Source organism: Anser cygnoides, chromosome 10 (assembly GCF_040182565.1).
Source record: "Anser cygnoides isolate HZ-2024a breed goose chromosome 10, Taihu_goose_T2T_genome, whole genome shotgun sequence".
Lineage (NCBI taxonomy): Eukaryota > Metazoa > Chordata > Aves > Anseriformes > Anatidae > Anser > Anser cygnoides.
The window spans coordinates 3,920,097-3,942,150 of record NC_089882.1 but is presented as its reverse complement, the minus strand read 5'-3'; the positions used below and the strand labels follow the sequence as shown (position 1 = coordinate 3,942,150).

Below are 22,054 nucleotides of genomic sequence, written 5' to 3'. Positions count from 1 at the left end.
GTGCCAGCCTTAGATCTTGTTACAGCTACTTTGATGTCCATCTCTTCAGCTGTTTCTTTAGAAAAAGGAAGTGGTGCAGAAAGAGAAACGAGTCTTCTGCTGTTAGTATGAGTACTTAGAAACTGCCCCAGCTGCTGTATGGGGGGGAGAAGGGGAGGAATCTACCTGATTTGTTGTGGTCTGCTTTTGGCCAGCAACAGCGATCGCAGAGTACCACTGATTAAAGGGGGGAAAAATAAAAATAAAAAAATAAAAGTCCAGCATTAGGCTGGGATGGCATTTAATGTGGATGAACAGGCGGTTTGTTGATGTAGGTCTGATTCACCTGAGCTGAGATTGCCAACGTATTAGGCTCCAGCTGCTGCCAAAGGGATATGCAGCTCTGGGCAGAGGTGATGATGGTGTCTGTCAGCCTTATCACTTTCCTTTGAGCGTCTGTAACACGAGGGTGACACATATATTGCATACGCTACCGCACGCCTGCTTTTCTGTTCCTAATACTTTAAGTTGGACTTGAAAATCCAGAAGCGGAAGCAGGCCCCACCTGCTGGTGCTGCGAAGCAAGAGTCCCAGTCAGGGCCACTTTGTTCACAAAACTCCTGCTTAGCTGCACCAGTTCCTTCCCCCCTCGGTAAGGGAGGATGCCTGATCTGGAAGGCACCGCCAGCTTCTAAGACATTTCGCAAATCCTTCTTGAAAGAAAACCGGTGCCCAAGTGAGCAGAAGGCACAAACAAGGCGTGTATACTTGCCTCCTTAAAGCATGAAACATGAACAAGCAGAAATGTAAAATCTCAGAGCAATATTGATGCTGTTATTTTGCCAAGGTTGCTTGTTCAGCAGCAGGGGAAGAGCCACACAGCGAGGTTCTGTAACTAATCAAATCAATTAGTTTCTTTGTCTGCATCAGCCAGTGGGAGTAGTCTTTAGCTGAAGACAAATTAAAGAAATGTCCAGTAAGATATTCTATTTTGAGAGGAGCTGTCCTATTTTCTCATGCTAATGACAGACTCAGAAATCTGTGCACAATTTAGCTCGTTATTAGGACTAATTGGTGCCAGGCATTCCATCCTCTTTGATACGGCTAGACATGGCTAGAAAATTTTCTGAGTTAATGAACCATAAAATGGATTAAGAACTTTCAAAGTGTAGTTCATATCACGGCTTAATTGGAAGGAGTGTAGTAGTTGGCTTTTTATGGACACAAAGAAAAGCCGTGTTTTGGGGTGGGAAAGCACATGCACAGCCACCTTCCCTGCCGCCGGGGAGCTGGGAAATTTCTAATTTCAGTGCCGCAGAGCAGTCTCGTTTCATAGCAGGCACCTTCCACGAAGGCAGCACAGCACGCCGTGCAGCCCGGCTCAGTGGGATCTCTGCAGCGGAGGTGGATGGATGGGCTTTTCTCTCTGCGTGCGGTACTTAGCATTCCTCCTGCGTAACGCTGTGCGGAGAGAAACCAATTAATACAGATCCCCCAGCAAGGTCAGTGGAGCTGCCAAGCGGACGAGGTGCCAGTAGGAAATGTAGCATGAATCCTCCTGATGTGGCTGGCATCGCTGATGCCAGACTGTCACGCCCGAGTGTGCAGGCCCAGTGGTTTTACACAAACCTCATTCTGTTTGCTTTTTTACATCTGTTTGACAGCGGTCTGTAAGAGTAGATTTCCTCCCTCCCTTTCTTAACTGTTGGCTTGGGAAAATAATGTAGTGTTATTTAGAAAATTTCCTTCTAGCAGTGATGCTGAAGGAGAATGAGCAGGTGTCCCACAGTGGGATGGAGCAATGGGCTGCAGGATCCCAACGAGATCACTGTAATGCCTTGGGACCCTAATGATACCAGGTGAAATGGAGTACATCTGTATACACACAGGCACATGTACATCACTGAGCAGTGCTGACCGGAGATGTAATACTCTGTGTTACCTTTCATTATGTCAATATTTTCCTGAACATGCATGGAAAAATCTGAAGCCTTTGTCCTTAGTAGGAGTTACACAGCATTTTTTTTTCTTGCATTATCCAAACATTATGAACTTCAATGTTTCACCTGAGGATACAGCAATTTACCATTTCATGTTATGACAGAAATTTGGCAATTTAGGTAATGTGTAATTTAAATGAGTGCCAACCAAAGTGTACCCATCCTAAATATATTTGGGATGATGTGTTGTGTCACTGGGTGAATCCAGTGGCTCTCCTCTTGTGCCTTGCAACCTCCAGAGAATTTCCAGGAAATGTCTAGACACAGAAAGTGATAATCTGGCTTCTGTTTTCATGTGCTCTTTTCCTCTAATATGGCCATCTGCAGACTGGTCCTCCTCAAATGCCAGAAATATCCTGCAAGCCATGGCATCAGTAATTGCATTGCTGTAAGTGCTCTGCACTGCCGCAATAATGAGCGCAAAGATTCCCAGGGTGCTTTATGCAGACAGCCTGACAGTGGAAATGCGAAGCAGAGTCAAAGTCTAAAGACCTGAGAAACCCTGTGTGGAACAGTCAGTAGAATTATGTACCCAGATTAGTGCTCAGTGCTGCCTTGCCGATCATAGCAAAAGGGATTTTGGAGAGCCCCATAATTTGAGGTGAATGCCAAGAATGTACTATTAACTCGGTGTAATGAATTTTATCATTCCTTTGCGTTTAGACACACATAGCTTTTGTTATGCTGCACACTATAGCAGGATTTTAATGGGAGAAATATTCATAATGTTCAAACGCAGACACATCAGAACCTGCAAATGCCTGAAATACTCTGCAACTTCCCTAGGCTCGAGAAAACAGATGCAGCATCCCCATTTGCTGGCTCTGGAAGTATCTGATAGTAAATCACAGTCTGTTGCCTGAAAACACGCCACAAATGGGAAGAGACTTCCTCTACTAAGGATTTGCAGCCCATGCAGAAGGTCTCTCTGATATCTTTGCAGTACAGTGGGAGGGGGCATCGTGTTGTTGTTGTCAGCTATAAAAGCGCTGGGTACCTCTCGCACTATTTTGTTCCAGTTGGTGAATTAGCAAATTGGATTGGCTCCCGGGAGTAAAATATTCATTTATCATTTAATCGAAAACATGACTGCTGTATACAATGTGCTATTGCCTGTTCCACATCTGTTTCCAGTGAGCTACTATGCTCACTTCAGGAAGCTTTTATCTTTGAAATAATGACGGGCACACAGGAGCAACCGGCCTCTCAGATCAGCCCTTAGCTGGCTCGTTCAGTCTGAGTGCTACAGCTTCCAGCTCCTGCAAAATCTTCAACATATACCTGTGCAAACCACAGGCAGAAAGGGACTTTGGAAGATAGTCTTCTGTGCTTTAGCCAAAAAACAGAGAATACTGTGGGCTGCCAGGTCCTCAGATGCGCGATGTACTAGCAGTGGTGGGGCTGGGGCAGGGGGTGGCCCCCCAGCTGTGTGGGGGCTGACAGGGCAAGGCAGGGGAGCCACTGTCTGGTTCTGGGCCCCCCAGTACAAGAGAGACCTGGGCATACTGGTAGGGTCGCCAAGGTGGTGGAGGGGCTGCAGCACCTCTGCTGCGAGGAGGGGCTGGGAGAGTTGGGGCTGCTCAGCCTGCACGAGAGGAGGCTCCGGGGAGGCTCCCCCATGTCTGTAAGCACCTGAAGGAAGGTGTGGGGAAGACGGAGCCTGGCTGCGCTCGGCAGTGCCTGGTGCCAGGACCAGGGGCAGTGGGCACAGCCTAGAGCACCGGAGGCACCCGCAGGTGTCTCCAGCCTTATCTGGTCTGGGACTCTGTGATCCTGCGACAAACAGATCCTGTTACATATTCATTTGAGAGGGTGGTTGGGCACTGGAACGGGCTCCCCAGGGACGTGGCCATGGCACCAAGCCTGCTGGAGTTCAAGAAGCGGTTGGAGAGCGCTCTCAGACACACGGCCTGATTTTTGGGTGGTCCTGTGTGGAGCCAGGAGCTGGACCTGATGACTCTTGTGGGTCCCTTCCAACTCAGGATATTCTATGATTATACAATCCACTAATAACTCTTAATGGAGGGAATTCGAGTGATAACAATTTTTCTTCATCGTAAGAAATCCTGAGGAAAAAAGAGTGCACTTCAGGTGAAGGGACATGGTTCTCCTCCCTTGGGCACCTCAGGGACCCTCCTACGTCCGTTTTTCATCTCTGCCTCCACATGCTCAGCTCACATCCCTCCTGCCTTGGCCTCCCTCAGCAGGTGCCACAGTTGAACTCTGTGGAGCTGGCTCTAAAACAGACAGGTTGTTTAGAGGAGTGGTGTTTGCTATGTAGGTGAAGGTGTCCAGTGTGTAACTTTGCACTGCTCCTGCCACCTTTGCTTAGGTGTGTGCACTGGTTCGTGTTCTTTTTCTGCTGTTCTTTAACAGAGTTAGGGATTTCTGATCTCCCTCCACCTGCTATTGGCTCTTCTGTACGGAACCAGGGTTATCTTGGCTGGGGAGGAAAATAACCAGCTTCAGGTCCGTGACTGGTGGAGATGCAGTGCCCAGGGCAAGTTCCCTGAAAAGCTCTACACAAAATGCAGGGCAGAAACTGGACAGCGAGCAGGCGTGCAAGAACGGCCAGTTGTGAAGCTGAGCCTGTGTCTGGATTCCCCGCGAGCACGCCTTCCTTTGTGTTTCACTCGTTTGACACCGGCGGGTCCCGCTCACACCGCGGCACCACCGCCCCTCACTCCCCATCCCCTGCCCGCCTTCCCCAGCGCCCACCCGGGGGCGCCCCAAGATGGCGGCGCGGCCCGCCCCCCCCCCCCGCCGCGCTCCCGCCCAAGATGGCGGCGCCGCCCCTCTCCCTGCCGGTCCTCCCGGGGCGCCGTGCGGGCGGCGGCCGGCAGGGGGCGCTGCGGCGGGCGGCCGGGGGGTGGTGGCGGCGGCGGCCGGGCCGCGGCGTCACATGAGGGCGGCGCGGGGGCGAGCCGGCAGCGCGGGTGCCCGAGAGCCGCCGGAGCGCTGCCCGCCGCCGTCCCCGTCCCCGTCCCGTCAGCGAGGGCCCGGCCGCAGCCATGCTGGCGCTGCTGTCCCGGCTGCTGGACTGGTTCCGCTCGCTCTTCTGGAAGGAGGAGATGGAGCTGACCCTGGTGGGGCTGCAGTACTCGGGCAAGACCACCTTCGTCAACGTCATCGCGGTGAGCGGCAGGGACCGGGCTGAGGGGGGCGATGCGGCCCGGGGGTGCGGCCGGGCGCGGTGCTGGGCCGGGGGGCGGCAGCACTGAGGGGGCCCTGCCCGGCCCGGCCTCATCGTGCGGCCTTCCCGGGGCTCCCCCCCGGCCCAGCACGGGGCCGCCACCCGCCGTCCCCTCCCTCCCTCCCTCCCTCCTGCCCGGCCGCAGTTTCGGGGTTCCCCCCCTCGCAGCTGCGCTCCCGGTTTTGCCTCTCGTGGCCGCCGAGGCCCGCGCCCATTGCCTCCTCGCTCTGGAGGTGTGCGCTGAGCCCGGCAGCAGCCTGCCGAGCCCGGGCCTACTTGTCTGATAGCCGCCTGGAGCAGATGAGGGAAGGGTGTGGGAATCCTCCCACACGGAGCTCTCCCGCTGTCGAACGAGAGCAAGAGTGGCGTGCTTAAATGGCTTGTTCGGCTTCTTCAGCGCCCTGCCCGGCGGATCCACGCCACAGAACGACCGAGGGGGCGAGTTCAGAAGGGGGGGCTGACGGGGGCAGGCAGGGGGCCTTGGTGCTCTGCAGGGACCGGGACTGGCCTGAGTCTAGCGCACCTAGAATTGTCCGCAACTTCAGGCCCAAACAGACCTTCAGCCTCTTCTATGAGGTGGCATCTTAATGTTTCTGAGTGTTCTTATGAATGTATTTATTTAAGTGCCACAGTTGATTGAAAAACTGGATAGGGAAAAAGACTCATTCTTCTGCAGTTACACATGGTTCTTGTTACAGGGACAGTGTCAAAACCTAACAAAGCTCTTGTGCAGCTGAATCTTAGTCTTAATGGTCTTCACGATACCCACGTGAAGTGGGTCTGCCTTAGTTAAAAGGTGACCCTTCCTCGGCCTGGTTAAGGAAAAGTTGCTGGACTCACCTGAGGGCTCCAGAAGCCTTTCCTCTCACACGCCAGTGGCTGCAGCTTCCTCTGCTCCTGGATTTCTGCAAGTGGAACTCATGAGCCACTGAACAACCTCAATGTGGGGGCCCTGAACTGATACTGCTTGGTGCGTTCTTGCAACTGAATTTGAGTAATTGGGATTACTCTGCAGGTTTCTCCCCTTATGTCATCCCAGATGGCGACTGCACGTGTTGAAGTACTGCTCATCTGTGCCTTGAAGCACAGCTCCTTCAAGGAGTTAGGTGAAACTGCTGCAGGTAACGTGGAGTACCACAGGATAGCTGCAGTGGTCACACAGCATTTTCGTCCATCTAGATTGTCCCAGGTGGTAAAAGCACTGGAAGTAAAGCTGGCAACTGCGTCCAGCTTGCTTTGCTAGAGGTTGAATCTTGCAAGGTTTTGACTGCTCATTAGGATCACACCCAGAAATTTATCTGAGTAAGTGTCATTCAAATAGGCTTGCAAAACTGACTGAAATAAGGAAGTCATTATGCATAAGACACAGGATCATTTACTGCTTCAAGTCTGGAAGCAGTAAGGCACATTTCTGAGGCTTTTAATTAGGAAATCTAGTGCCTCTTTAAGAAAAGCAGAGTGAGGGAAACTTGCTTAGGTTTTTATTATTGGCTTAAGAAAAATAGCGTGAGCTTTAGTTGTCAGCACAATGCAGTCCGTGGCGTGCAGAGCTAACCTCTTGTCAGGTGTTGTCTTGTCTTTAGTTCAGAGCGTGCGCAGGGAAATTAGTGCTGGAAAAGAATAACTGCTCTCTGCAGGCCAGTTAATGCTTTGGGTGGAAGTAGCTGTCAAGCACTGGGATTCCATAAAACTGAAATGAGAGGAATGACACAGCAAGATGCTAGTCCTGTAGATAGCTTTAAAAGCTGGATTACGTGCCAGGATGTAGCTTAAGGTTGCATTCTGCCTAGCAAGGGGCTGTTACCAGTCTCCTGACAGCAGTGAGTTTAATGTGAGTCTCTAGCGTAGTCTTGTGTCTGGCATGGGTCCCCGCTACGATCCGGCACATGTAACCAGAGGGAAAGCTTGAGCCCATTACGTTGGAGGCTCGATACAACTCCTGGATGACCGCTGAGGTGGAAATGCCACGAGAGGCAAACAGTCCAGTTCTAGAGCAGCGTTTGTAGGCAGTGAGCTGGTTTGGGCTGTATTTATCTTTCTAGTCTGAACAAGGAGTTAGTTTGTAACCAGACCAAACTTCGTTTGACTAGGGGGCTTAGCAGCCTCAGCAGTGAGATCTGCTCGCAGCTGGATGCAGCTTCTGCTTTGCTGTTGGCTCCATATTAGTCACGGCCTCTAATTAGATATTTAGCATAAGTTTTCCGTGTGCGTGAGTAAACTTGCTCACAAGGGAGGATATCATTTCCTTCTGCTCCTAATTTCCATAAAGTAGATGGCCTGTGGCTCCTTTCAGAGAAACTGCATGTCATCCAGCATCGCATCGGGCACGGCAGGCTCCTTATCCGAGGGCTGGAAGTGACCATTATATTCTGGAGTCTGCAGCATCTTCTGTCGCTCGCCTCTCTGCAGCCAGCGCCTGTCCACGGGCTTTCATCAGACCTGCTGTCAGAGCTGCAAGTCACAGCCACGCTGCCGCGGGAGGCAGGACAGGCAACCGAGCTCCGTCACGTGGCGCAGCTGCAACATGACTCGAATAAACGGGCCGCTTCCAGGCAGCAGGGCTGCTTCCGCGGCAGGAAGGTGCTCCGTGGAGGGGCGCTGCGCCCTGTTGGCAACCTTGCCTGCAGCGCCGTGCAGCGATCCTCGACCCAGGCGTCTGCAACGCTGCAGCTTCAGGGTCTGGGATGCAGCGGGCAGGAGAAGGGAGCTGCGAGGGAGGCAGGCTGCCCTGGTGTGGTTGTCGGGTTTAAGAGCTAAACTTAATCTGTTCTGTGCGTGCTGATAGGATAAATAAGATCTCTTTTTAGGATTTCTGTCAAGGCCTGAAGCAGTGTGTGTTTTCTCTAACTGTGGCGTGTCTGACAAGCCTTTGAGTGAGGCTTTGGTCCCTGGAAAGAGACAACACCAAACGAAGCTCCTCGGAATGAACGGCTCCGCTGGGCAGCAGCAGCCGTGGCTTCCTTCAGTCCTTGTGACTGTTACACGTAACTTTGTCTTAGAGTTGTCCTGGAGGAGCATGGAAAAGCATTGTTCCAACCAGCTTCAGCGCTGGCTTAGTGCCTTCTGAAGCACCCAGGTAGGCTGTAAAGAGTATACGTTGACGCTCGGTAGCACTTCAGTGAGAAGTGCGATACATCTTTAAGTGAAGTGCTCCTTAGTTGCAGGAGTCTATTGAAATGGATTGCCTCACTTCATTAGGTAACAGGGCAACACCAAGTGACTCATGTTCAGTTAATACTGTCTTTGAGGTCCTGCTTGCTGTACCCCAAGTGGTCTGAGATAGAAATGTTTCTCTGTTGTCACGGTCTTGAGTTCTCACGTAGCTTGTGAACTTGTGTTCAAGCTTCTGAACGTGATCACAAGTAGCTGAAATGCTGAAGTACTTCAAGAGGAAGGTGACTGCAGGAACCATGGAGCCGACTTGTCCTTGTGTGATGCACGCCCGTGGTTGAGGCCATCAGTGCTGCAGAAGAGGCATAGTGTACGGGTAGCTTTATATAATGCTAAAGTGACTGCTTTTTGAAAAGAACTTGTAAGATGCAGCTTTTTTCATAGTGTAGGCAGAAATCTAGGGGCAAACAGCGGGACTTACGATGGTGTTCTCATTCAGGTGGACTAGGAGTGTCCTGGCTGGAGTCTTTGTGCAGTAACAAAACTTATGTGAAGAAATCTGTCCTATAGCAGTAATAAATCACGTTAGCTTTGAGATGCAAACCAAGGTCAGCCCTACCACTCCCTGTTGCTATAAAGAATCCCCTCGTGCAGGCAGCGGAATGGTGATCTTGTAGCTGGTCACCGAGGACCAGGTGGATGAGCCATTGTAGATGTGGTTTCTGGTGCCAGCAAGAAAGCTGCCACACTAGCCAGAAGGAAAGAGGAAGGAATGCGAGCTTTACTGCTGCAACTCGAGTTCTGCCTCTTAATTGTTTCAGCATCCTTAACATTTTAAAGAATCTTTAGGGAAGGTACAGGAAACAGGAGCTCCAGTCTTAAGCTTAGTTACTTGCTTGAGTTGCTTTGGCATTTATGCTGCCAGCCCGGTAAGGGTACCTTTCTGGAAGCCGGCAGTCCTCTGGCTGTAGCTTGTGGCTACAGAAAGGCGGGCGGGAGCTGGAGTCTCTCTTGCTTTGTTCTTTTGACTCGAGACAGCTGAAAATGGTACAGCTAGTAAGCAGCTTGTTTCAATGCTATGTATTTAAAGAAAAAAACAGCATCCTGTGTATACTTTTCAAAAGCTAGATGATGCTAGGCTAAATGCTTGTCTAGAGCACTCATATCCTCCCCTCCTGCAATACGAAGTGTAGCTGTAACTGGCACACCGCAGTCTTGTTCCTGAGGGAAAACTCTGGGGATGCTGGCTGGCAAGGCTGCCTCGGGGCTGCCGGTGGGCTGAACAAAAGAGACCAGGGCTGCGGGAGAGCAGTGCAGACCCAGGAAGGCACTCTGGCAGAGTTCAAGGTAGAAAGCAGTGCATGTGGTTGTACTTTAACACGTTTGGTTGTGTTTCAGGGCACACAGCGGCCGCAAGACCCCGTTAAAGCGGGTGCAAACCGAGGAGCCGACCGTGGCAGCAGTGCAGAGCCTGGGCTGATGAGCGGTGTGAGGGCGCCCAGCAAACCGCTCGGGTGCCTGTTGCTTCCCTGTAACAAGGAACTGTACGGTGAAGTTCAGCGCAGTGCAGCCCCAAACCAAAGCTAGCATTAGCTGGTGTGTAACAGGCGGACCAGGTTGGTGTGGAGAGCGTTCGTGAGTGCCGCGGTCTGTGCAAGGGTTGGAACTGGCTGTGCTAGTCACAGGGGAGCTGAGTCCAAACTGATGTCTGCCCTGTACTCCTAAATTACTTAGTCCAGCCTAGAAGCAGTTTTGCTTCTCTCAGTAACCCTTATCCAAGGCAGGCTGATACTTGGGCAGGTAAGGGGTGCGTAGTGCCCTGCGGGAGAAGGTTACCTGTATCTCACCTGCCAGCTCGTTACGAGAACTGTCTCTCGGAGTGGGCAAGCATGGCGCAAGGCTGGTTTGTTTGCTGCCTGTGTAGCTAGCTAGTAACCCCTGTCCTCTTAAAGCGCTTAAGGTCTGGCGCTGGGTGTGATTTTTTGCCTGACCTGGAATATAAGAACTGTTGGGTCGAGGTGGTCTTCACTGGGCAGTTCCACACTGAGCTTCCCTGTGTTGCTGGGACTTCAGCCTCATGGTTTTGTGCACCAGGGCCCAGTTAATAGTGGGATGACTGTAGGCAGATGTGAGGGTTTCAAAAGGGTTGTTGTTTGCCCATTATCCATGACATACCAAGTGTGAAGGGAATATAGTGTCCAGATACGTGAGGAACAGGTACCAGAGGGCACTTCTAGCTCATCTCCGTCACTGCTGCAGGGGCTGGTACTGTCTTCTGTTAAACAGGTTATAGGTTTAATTCTAATATTCAAATACCTTAATATAAATGCTGTGGAACTGCCTGCTGATGTGCCTGACCTTAGGAACTGGATGACACTAAACTTCTGATACATCACGTGCTTGGGTTTTCCAGGAGCACGGAATATTGTAAAGGGAGCATCTCTTAAACCCAGAGGCTTAAAGACTAATCCTGCAGGTTCTTTCTGCGGTCTCTGGAATTCAGTCCGTTTAGTCTCCCTCTTATCTTTCACTTATGGACGCGAGGTTACTAACTCTGTTTTGTGACCTTCAGTGAACAGCTTCTGTTAGTGCTGTGTGGTCTGTGTGACCTCAGAGCTACGGGCTGAATTCACAACCCCTTGCAGGGCACAAGGCTGATCCGGGAGGCCTGAATGAAGCGCAGTGTCTGCCTGTCGGGGTGTTCACGGGTGCTGAAAACAGATGCTGTGGCTAGGTTTGCAAGCAGCTACTCTGCTGTCCTTGAGCGTTTGAGCAATGTGTGACAACAGCCAAGTACTTTCAGGCTGGGGATTGACAATATTTCTGTGCTTATCAAACTTGTTTTGAAGCCGATGCCTATTTTAGGAGGAGAAAGCATCATATTGTGAAAACGAGGGATAGGGCTGAGTAATTTGCTTTGTGTTCGTATGGGGGGAGGCAGGGGAGAAGCCCAACTCAAACAGAACTGTGTGCAGATGAGGAGTTCCTCTTATCTGAAGGAATCTGTGTTCTAAAGGTGCGGTGGGAGAGCATAAGCTATCGATGGGAACAGCTCTCTGTTGAAGGATCTGGAAGTAGCTGTGAGTAGGAACAGCTAACAGCATGTGGGGTACTGTGAAGTAGCACAGAAGTGGAGGTTCAGGGAGTGTTCAGGAGACGCTTGGTTAGAAGATGTGGGTGTAGGGTGTGACTGCAGAGGGAGGAATGCAGTGGTTCTTGAGCAACCGTGGCAAGCTGACCCTTCAAAGGCAAGACTGGCAGTGCATGCTTTGAGCTAAGCTGCATCAAACGTGGAAACAATGCTTACCCTTCTGCTGTTGAATTACACACAATCAAACGGGCTGAAACGGCCAAGCTGGGCACTAGGCTTTCAGGGCCGTAACGGGAAGCTAATAAGGAGGCGTTCAGGTTGCGCACCTACCTCGCTGAGCTTGGCAGAAAGGTTTGAGCAGTTCCTGAAGCGGCGCTGCGTGAGACTGCTGCGTGTTCTTCTGTGTAGTCTAGGCAGCTGAAACTCCATTTAAATGGAAATGCAAAACATCTGCTTAAAGAGGCTTAAGTTGTTCATTTTTAGGTCATCACTGTTTTTAGTTACATTCCTCAGATTCAAGGACTTAGTTATTTTCAAACGCCTCTTAAGACTGTCTGTATAACTGTACAACTGGGAAGCAGATCTTAAATGTGACAAACCACCACCGTTTCAGGGGGCTGCTGCCTTCGTGTTCAAGCTCTGGATATATTTGTTTTGGAGGTCACCCAGAACAATGTGCCGCTTAGCTTTTCAGCTGAAGAGTTTCAGTTTGGCCAGATAAACAAAAATGAGATTGTCATCCATATGTTTTCAATGTATTTTAGTGTCATATTGTGTATTGTGTGAAGCTTCTGGCTTTGGTTTGCTAGTGGAGGTTCGCAGTTCTGCTGGGGAGGGGAACAAACCTATGAAAGCATGGGGTTTTTAGGTCAAGAGCTGAATGACAGCGCACTGATATTACAAACTTCTGGTTGCAGACTCTGAAAAGCATGTAGTCAAAGCACGTCCAGTCAGACTAAGCCAGTACTTCCAGCTCGTGAGCAGCTGGGCCCTAACTTGTAGGGTGATGTGATGTCTGCTTCAGCTGTTGTAAAGGGGCTTTTCATTCAGGCTGCCTTCTCTGTGCAGCTTGGGGGGAGAGAAGCAGGCTTCCTCCTGCTGTGATATCGAGCACTAATTAAACAACTGAATGCATCTGAATTGACCTTTTTTTTCCAAATCTGTCTGGTTCTGTTAAATGCAGTGGATGTAGTGAGATGCATAATGCCCGCCGTGGTTGAGATTCACCTTCTGCCAGATAGCCAAGGTTGCATGGGAGAAATCTGTACTGCTGTTGATAACACGTGTTGTGACTGCTGGGCTAGCTACCAGAGATAGCTGTGAACTTGGCTTTCAGGCTGTTACAGATAAAAGTGTAACTGATAGTAAAACATCTGCCATTAGAGAGCCTCCCTAATGCATCACTGTTTGGCAGCAGTTATACCAGAGCTTAAAGTGATGCTGAACTGGTAGAAGCAGGAGGAAACGCTCTCCACTTGTTTTGGTCACCTCTTGCACTGCTGAACGAGTTGGACACTGTAGCCACACAGGAAGCAGCCCGGGCAGGTCCTTCCACTTGCCAGCCTTTTAAGGCTCCTCAGGTGCTAACCATACCTGTGGGTTGAAGGCTTACTCCACAAGAGTGATTTATTACTGCAAATGTTGCCCATAGAGTAGCTTGCATCAGAGGAACAGCTGGCTATTTAGAGCTTCCAGGAGACTCGCAGATCCTGAAGCACAGAACTTGGCTCCAGCAGAAGTAGGTGAATGGCTTTCGTCCTATACTTCTGGCTGTCCATCTGTTAAGCTGTGTAAAGCACTGCTCTATAAGTAACTTTGTGTCTCTGACTCCCTCAAGGCTTGAAAGATTATTTAAGTGCTTTTAAGAAATGCTGTGACTGCCAGTGCAAGCTTCAACACCCATCAGTGTAATACCTGTGACTTCCTGGCTATAAGGCCTTCAACTGGAAGGCTTGTGGTATTTTACCACATAAACTAGTTGTATGAGAAGTGCTAGACTTAACTTTCTTTTATTTTTTTTTCCAGTCAGGTCAATTCAGTGAAGATATGATTCCTACTGTGGGCTTCAACATGAGAAAAGTTACAAAGGGTAATGTTACAATAAAGGTATGTTAACATTGACAGTCTTTCTTTTTAAACCCATACTAAATTGTCTTCAAGTTCTAGTTTAAAAATTGTACACTTAATCTGTTTTGTTCCCACTATTGGGACAAGTATAGCAAACTGAACAGGCTCCACTAAATCTGTAAAATAGTGTAAGAATACAGTTATGTTTATTTACAGAGTTTCTTAAATGAGAAAAAGTGTGTGATTTCCAGATTCTTGGACTAGTTAAAGCAGTGCTTTAATAATGATGTCTGGCTTTAATCTGAGTTAATTTTCACATTTCTCCTGTTCTTCTTCTGCTCTTCAGTATTGCTCAAAGCTTAAGTCAAAACCAGTGTGTGAAGTTGGTACATTGTATTTTTGTGCATTCTACAGTATGCTTCTGAGAAAACTTAATACACAGGTTTTCATGCATCTGATATAAGATGTTCTAGTTTATATCTTACACTATTGGGCCTGTGAGATTTGAGCAGCTGTATTTTCACTGCTTGCAGAGATTATTTCCATTCTAATAAGTGAAAGGTCCTGCAGCTAGCATAAGGAAAGAAGAAAACTGTTTTGACTTCTCGTCTTGTATGTATGACATGCTTAAATAGTGTGTGGCTAAACTGTCTTTTTTCCTTCCACTTCAGATTTGGGATATAGGAGGGCAACCACGATTCCGAAGCATGTGGGAACGATACTGCAGAGGAGTTAATGCTATTGTGTAAGTGTCATTTTCCTTAGGCTTATGTTTAACTGCAGATTTGCTTCTCTTCTGTATCTAGTGTAGTAGTACACAATGGACTTGGTATGCTCGTGTTAATTCTGAAACTGTTCTGCAACCGTATTAAGTAACTTCTGTACCCTCAAGTTCAGGGCTCAGGATGTGTTATTTTCTCATCAGTGTCTAATCCTGAGTACTAACTACTTTCAGTTTGACTTGGAAGGCAGAGTAGTCTAACGGAAAGAATTTTCCCACTTCTCTGATTGTGGGGAATTTCTTTGAAAAGAACCGAATTCCTTGCTCAGAAGACCTAGCTTTGTTTAAAGCTTTGAATGTGCTCAGACCTGACAGTTTAAAGCAAAGACTGCTGTTTCTGAAGTAGTTGAGTCCTGCTGAACTAACCTTAAATTCTCCTTAAAGCTACATGGTAGATGCTGCAGATCGTGAAAAAATAGAAGCCTCTCGGAATGAGCTGCACAATCTTCTAGATAAGCCACAGTTACAAGGAATCCCTGTAAGTATTATTGTCTCACATCACTATTAAACTTTCTTGAGAAATATACGTAGTTTAGTGCATCTGAAGAGTGTCTTGACCTCTTTAAGTCCAGTGTAAGCACTGTAAGCAATACCTCTCCCTAGTGCCTTAAATACAATTGTTGACCTTGATCGTTCCTTCAGTGATAATATTTGTTCAGTACCCACAAAAAAAAAAAGTAGAGCAGTAATGTAGAGAACCGTATTCTACCATATGGGCTTGTGCTCTTCTAGTTACTATAGTACCTGTTAATCAGGTAGTACAGAAATACCACGTAAGTTTGGGAAACTTCAGCTGAAAGTTTATTGGAATTGTTCACACATGCGCAAAAAGCAAGCATGAGAACACATCAGTTCACAAGAGTTTATTTGGATGCCCCCTTTTCCTATGACTAGGTAAATCTTCCCTCTTGACCTCGTTTACTATTAAATGTCTTAATCCCTTGGATTTAAGTCGAGTGTTGACTGCTCGTCAGGCTCTCCTGAAACTTTTTTTTTAAAAAAAAAAAGGTGCAACTGTTTTCTTCTGATTTGGATTTCAGGTTCTAGTACTTGGAAACAAGAGAGACCTTCCTAACGCTTTGGATGAGAAACAACTAATTGAAAAGATGTAAGTCTAACCCTTCCTGAGAAAAGCTACCTTAACTCGATAAAGGAATTGATGTACATAGGGATGTTAGATCAAAAACTTGTATTATAAGTAGAAAACACAGCAACAGGTGGTAACTGAAACATTGTACAGAAACAAGTTACGTGGAGAAGATGAAGTGGGAGTAGTTTAGATTCTTTGTGAAAGAGTACTTGTTGTAAGGGGAGCGTGTGTTTAAATTTTCTCTCTTTTGTAGGAACCTTGCTGCTATTCAGGACAGAGAAATCTGCTGCTACTCAATTTCATGCAAAGAGAAAGATAATATAGGTAACTATTAACCTAAAATGTTGTGTGTTATAAAGACCATCAGAACGGATTGGGGGATTGTAACTTCTTAAACATAAGTGTTCTTGCTTCAGGAAAGTGGTAACAAATCCGACAGCAACACTTAAATGCACTGGTTAAATGTGGTATGACTCCTGATGGCAGCGAGGAAGCTTGACTGGTGTTAGTTTGTGAAGGGGCTGTAGTTAGCAAAGCATATCATAGCCTACTCTGACACCTGCTGCCTTTAATTAGTTTGCAGGAAATACCTGACTAGTCTCACGACTAGCTTGCCCTAAATTTTATCCTTCTATCAGGTACTCTTAACTTGGCTTTGCTTGGAGGCTGTAGGTGCTAGCAAGCCCTTGCAGCAAGCTTTTCCTCATCAGTCATTCTCATGAAATAATCATCTTCCCTCTCTGGTTTATCGAAGATGGTCACGTAGTGGCCTGTGCTAGTCACTACTCCAGGCAGCCAAATAATAGATTTTTCTGGTGCTGATGTCAATTGCTTTAGAATTTGTGGAATTCAAAGGCAGAAACCATGCTACTATGTAATTACAAATACTAGTGTCAAGTACTTGTTATACTGAATAATCTCAACTGAATGAAAGCACTTCACACCTGCTGTCCTTCTCCTGGTGCCTTCATATGCCTGCCATGAAATTAACACTGGTTCACTGGCTGCCTAACGTGAATTTGCTGATGAGGAAATCTTCAGTCTAGTGGTCACAAGAACAAACTGTACAGGATACCAGAACTGCTTCGTGTCAAGAACTTGACTTCTGACCAGGAAAAATGAACAGCCTGTGGAGCTCTTACGGTTTCTTATTCAAGAAACCCCTGTCACTTTGCCTTCAGTTAGAGATGCAAACAAGGGGGATAGGAGAAGGGGATGTTTCCTTCCGTCATATCTCCCACACAAGGCTTACAGCACAGCTAAGCCTCACTGGTGCTATAGGGGAGCTGTTGCTGCAAGCATTATGCTGGTGTGATGTTTGCGCATTTCACTGCCTTTAGAGAACCTCTTCCAAGAAGGGAGAAGCTTGATGCCCACTAACATTGTTTCCACCAGGTGAGGATAGGCAGCACAGGCTGTCAGGCTGGTGTAAATGTAGCGATGTTGATGACAAGTGAGCATGAGAGCGAGACCGAGGCATCAGATTAATGGAAGTCTCTTAGAAGTGTGGTTGACTGAGGAACGTGGATGTCTGAGGCAGTTCCTTCACATGTTGCTCACAGGACTCTGGGCAGTTAGAGGACCAAAGTACAGACAGCAAGCCTTCAAAAAATGATTCTTAATCCATCTTGGATCAGCCTGTAGAGAAAGGCTGTCTACTCTTATGTGTTTGAGGACATGAGCATACCAAAGTGGTGCTGGTTATGCAAATACAAATCAACACTTGAATATGGAACTTCTCTTCTCTCTCCAGATATCACGCTTCAGTGGCTTATTCAGCATTCAAAATCTAGAAGAAGCTGAAGTCTTCCTGGAATCTCCAGTACCAGTTGGCCATAATCTCAATTGTCCACTTCCCTCCATAACGAGATATTACCCAAAAATCCTGTAATGAGAATCTGCCTTTTCACAGTTCATTTCTCATGTGCACTGCTGAAGACTTGTATTCCTATTATGTCACAAAACAACTAGAGTTGTCATAAAGTCAGCACAAATATTTATTTTACAACCATCTATGGTGGGAGGGTTGGGGGGGGGGGCTTTTTAAAAAAAAAAAGATCTCTACCATGTTAACTATGATGGTACACTGTTCTGGTTTTTCAGGGCCAGGTTTTTATATGATTTTCAGCAAGTGTTTTATTTCTAGTGTTTAGTGGCTTGAAGATGCTGACGCCTGACAGCATTGAAATTCTGTAAGATGCCACATACAGTAGTTAGAAAACATTTAAGCGTGAGTTGTGGGATACTAATCTGTCTCACAAATGCATGTGATGTGTGTATGTTAGCAGAGAAATGGAAACTGTTTGCAGAGGGGAGCACAAGACACAGATCAGCATCACTAATCTACAGCTGAGATCTTACCCTGTCACTTAAAAACAAAACAAAACAAAACTCTTATCATGAATTAGGGGAGCCGACTGTTTAAATTCATTTTGTTGCTTCTGTTTAACATTTGTCTGGGGGATAGGAATGGACTGTTCTATTAAGCTTTCAAAAATTGGAGTATTCCAGCATGAAAACAAACTGCTAGGAACATCAGACTTTGTCCAAACACATTTTTCTGTCTCCAGATACTAGTGATCTCTATCTGAAACCAGAATATACATTCTGAGCGGCTGCATGACACTTAAATTACTGATGTTTTTGTAGAGAGTCAGGTGTTGGCCTTTAGCACAATATCTATGTAATTGTCTAGTGTCTCTCCTGCTCATGAAATAGCTGGGCACAGTTTCACCTGGTGCTATGAAACATCTCGGCTATTGTGACAACTCTAGACCTGCCTGCTTTCTTGATGTAACCATGTGCAAAGTCTGTAAGTTGCAAGATGAAATGTTCAACTGTGTCAAAGCACAAGAGAGCCAACGAATCGATCCTATTTCTTGACTAGCTTCTACAGTATAGGGAAGTATGTATAAACTAAAGATTGTAATGTTTTTGTAGCTTTACTTTCTCAATGACTTCAATATATTTAAAGGGACAGACTTGTTAAGACTGGTTTGTTCATACAGTAATGTCAGTGTAGCTTGCTAGTGTATACAAATACATGGTACACCTGCTTGTGTTGCCTCACACTGTGTGTGATTCTTCCTTACCTAACTGTGGAGTTTGCGTTACTCTGGGGTCCTCGGTTGCAAACACTGTTTAGTCCGTATCAGTTGTGACAAACCAGTTTTAATTTGGACTGCCATGGCCTTACTGTTCTGTACCAACTGTCGCACCGTTGCACAGACACTACATGCTGCCTGCATTCAGTCTGAACTTGCATTTAACTTTTTGTCCCCTTTCAGTTCTCTGAAGCATGATTTCAATTAATTCATACTCTGGTGCTGTAGAGGAGAGGGTGTATTAACTTGCTACTGTAGTCCCTAGTTCACCGTGAACTGCTACAGGTACTTTTATTTAGCAAACTTGCTTGTGCCTAAAATATGGAAACTAAACTAGAATGTGTGGATCTTTGTGGGGGACCAGGTCACTGTTTAGTTAACTGGCCTATAGCTAAACTTGATGTGTTTGGTGTTTATATACTTCACTGCTTTCAGCATTAATGGCATCCAAACACTACCAATTGTTAACCTGTGCATTATTCTCTGCATGTGAACAACTTATACAATTACTGAACTTTGTAAATATGTGGATTTTTTTATTTAGGTGGATGCATATGTTGGTTTACTGCTCTTCAGCTTTATTCAATAAACTTATGTTTTGAGGGTTGTATTGACACTTAACTGCCTGACTTGAGTTGAGTGGCTTAACTCATGGCGCTGCACTGTGGGCTGTCTGTCTCCTCTGATAAAATTAAAATGGGTGAAGAAGGCTGAGTATAAATACCTGAGCTGCTTTATGTTCTGCGGTTAAACTATTAAAGCGAAGTGCTCCTAAAACTACCTTTCACAAGCCATGGGGCTTTCTCAGCAGAAAGAGCAGGTTTAGCTAGAGTCAACCTCAGTGCTCAGTGCTTTTTACGCCTATGAAAGGCACTGATTAGTCAGCTGAAGGGTTGTGAGCAGGTCAGCCTTCTGGAGTTCTGTTTTTGGGGAGAAAAATGCATGCATCTAAAAGCTTGTTTCTTGTCATCACGCCTAAAGTCCTTGCTTTCCTAGCACAAATATCAGATCTAGCAGATCATTCGCTGCCAATTAAAGCGTAGAGATTTTTGTCTCACTGGAGAGGTGAGGCTTTCATTGACTAAGGTCTTAAACAAAATCCTTTCTTGTGATTATTTTTTCAGTCTGAAACTGCACTGACTGTGGCTCCCAAACACTGATTTATTTATTTCTTAGGTGACTGACTGACCTGTAGGACCATATGTCAACATCTTCCAAGTAATGGTAACAAGTTAGATGTCTTCTATGCAGTCTGCCTCCATATAAGCCTTCAAACTCCCTGAACTGTAGCAGGTTAGTTCTTAGGCCTGAATACTGGTCGGTTAGCATCCTTCACATCAGTTAGCATCCCCACAGGCTTGGGGGAAGGAGTAAGAACTGTTGAGTGAAACATCATATGCCTATTTCTTCAGTTGACAGGAGTTTACTGCATGCAAAATTAGCTACCTGGAGCTAATACTCAAAGCAAAACTGCGTTGTGACAGTCTCAAAATGCTGTTACTGCCGTGTGTGTGATCTGTCACCCTGGCAGGTCACTCAAATAAGCTGCAGTGTAAACTTGGCCAACAGCTGATTGCTTGAGGTGGTATTTAAATAATGGTCAGTTGCTACTTCTACTTAATAGCAAGGAAGACTACACTGGCCACCTGTAATGTACATATTTCAAACTGTACATTTGTGTTACTCACAAAATGACTCTGCTTAAGTTTCCACAGCTATTCTTGTACTGTTCTTGCAGATGCCCTTAGTTAGTTACGTGGCAGAAATGTAGACCTCAAAGTGACTATCTGAATCTAATGCTGAGGATTATGCTCTTTTTTTGAGGGCTCGTTGGACTTGCCAGTTACCTTCATTTTGAGATGGAATGGAAGTGTAGTAAGTCTTTCTAGAGAAGTGAGGCTGTTTCTCTCCACCTTTCTGCCTTGGACTGAAAAAGACTCTGCTCTTCTGGCATGACTTAAGTCCAAGGTTAAACCTTTTCTGTTCTAAAAAAAATAAAAAAAAAAAATGGAGAGCTGAAGGTATTAGCAGTGTTGTTGCTGAACTTGGTTGCTGTAGTAGTGTTCTGCTTCTAGAAATCTGTCGGGTCAATCTAATCTCTCAGATTACTTGACTCAGGCTCCGTAGTGAGCAAGCTCTCTTCTGATGTACCTGCAGTAGGCCTAGACCGTTATCATATTAAGAGAACTGAGTCTTGTGAAAAGGCAAATATTGAGCCAGAGACAACTCTTGGTCATGAATATGCATGTGATCATCAATATGCACACAAGTTAGACGTCAGTCATACCTGTATGGCCTTGTGGTGTGTTAGTCTTGTATGGTGTTCTTACGGTTTGCAGTAGCTGTCAGCCCCAAGCGCTTGTTGATTTTGTTCAGTGCTACGTGATCCCTCACCGATCACGGAGCACCAAGTCTCTAGGCTAGCCTGGGAAGAACCGATGGTGCGTGCGCCCACAGCACTGGGCTGTGTGCAAGTTTTCCTTGGGAAGTGTTTATGGCCCATCGGGTGGTTTATGTGATGTTGTGCGTGGCTGGTGGCTTCTTGCAGTGCGGCACAGTGCGCATCATCACCCCCTAGCGCAGCCCAGTGTCTTAGCAGCTGCACAGGCAATTCTGCCCTATCACAACATGAAAAATGCACACATGGAGCTGTTTCATGGTCTGTGGAACTAATAGCCTAGGTTCTTAGCAGTTTTTTGTTTTCACTTCTTCACGGAAACAAGTTGGGAAGACCGTCCTTTTCGGATGCTCAGATTAAAAAAAAAAACTGCATTATTTTCACTTTCTGGTGGAAGAAAAGAGGCCAAAGGAAATGCCTTAAACAGTCTTTCTGGTTAAATTAACGAGCGTCGTGCAAGGGTCTACAATAAGAGAAGTATGACTTAGCTAGATTATCAAGTTTTTAACTTTTCTAACGTTTGATTTTATAGTTACTCTGACTGTGCAATGGGTGTACTGGCATGTCACGATTTGCTTGGTGTGTGTTTAATGAATGTTAAAGAAATGTTCTTCTTCCCGGGTAGCATGCCTCAGCTCTGCTCCCTGCTGCCTTGTTCTTGCACTGACCCATACGCTAGAGCGAGCTGTATGAGTACTTGACAGCGGGTATAAATCAGATTATTTAAGCTACCTTGCTAAGAGTGGTGTGCTGCCAAGTATGTGAACGGCAAACCAGTAAATCATGTTAAAGGAGAAGTGATGTGTGAATATTTAAGACTGGTAAATGCTCCGGGACTTTTGTTCCAAAAATGTGAGTTCAGAATGACTTTTCTCATGAAATCATAAACCTGCTAAAAACTGTCTGTTGCTTTAGAACTACTACGCATGCTGAAAGTCAAAGTACGCCCTGGTGAAACATCAGGGACTTCTTTCACATGTCGCTTAAACGCAGTATGGCACTCGGAGGGGTGTGCTCGTACTCCTTTAAAGGAGAAGTGAAAGTTTGGTGTTTTTGTCTCCCTCACAGTGGAAGGTGGGTAAGTAGACCTTTGTGCCAGGATCAGTGCCTTTCAATTAAGACATTACAGGTTTTATTCTGTTAAAGGCAACGTCTATCATTGTGAACATTTTGAAGTGCTTCAATAAAAGTGTTGTTGAAAACCCTTCTTTGGCGTGTTCATTTGTAGCCGCACGGCTGT

The 22,054-nt window shown here is 46.7% G+C and overlaps 1 protein-coding gene across 1 annotated transcript; it reads left to right on the top strand.

Annotated features, from left to right (window-relative positions):
- The first annotated feature begins 4,866 nt into the window (after positions 1–4,866).
- On the top strand, positions 4,867–22,022 carry ARL8B (ADP ribosylation factor like GTPase 8B). Its single transcript, XM_048070792.2, has 7 exons — positions 4,867–5,113; positions 13,400–13,480; positions 14,113–14,186; positions 14,607–14,700; positions 15,263–15,330; positions 15,566–15,636; positions 17,066–22,022. Exons 1-7 carry the CDS (start codon positions 4,991–4,993, stop codon positions 17,113–17,115), a joined length of 561 nt encoding a protein of 186 aa, XP_047926749.1. The 5' UTR covers positions 4,867–4,990; the 3' UTR covers positions 17,116–22,022.
- The last annotated feature ends 32 nt before the right edge of the window (positions 22,023–22,054 follow it).

Excerpts from the sequence above, each read along its gene's own strand:
- ARL8B (XM_048070792.2), top strand. The coding sequence starts at position 4,991 with ATGCTGGCGCTGCTGTCCCGGCTGCTGGACTGGTTCCGCTCGCTCTTC. Across the intron at positions 13,481-14,112 it reads AGGGTAATGTTACAATAAAG|ATTTGGGATATAGGAGGGCA; the intron begins GTATGTTAACAT and ends CTTCCACTTCAG. Across the intron at positions 15,331-15,565 it reads AAACAACTAATTGAAAAGAT|GAACCTTGCTGCTATTCAGG; the intron begins GTAAGTCTAACC and ends TCTCTTTTGTAG.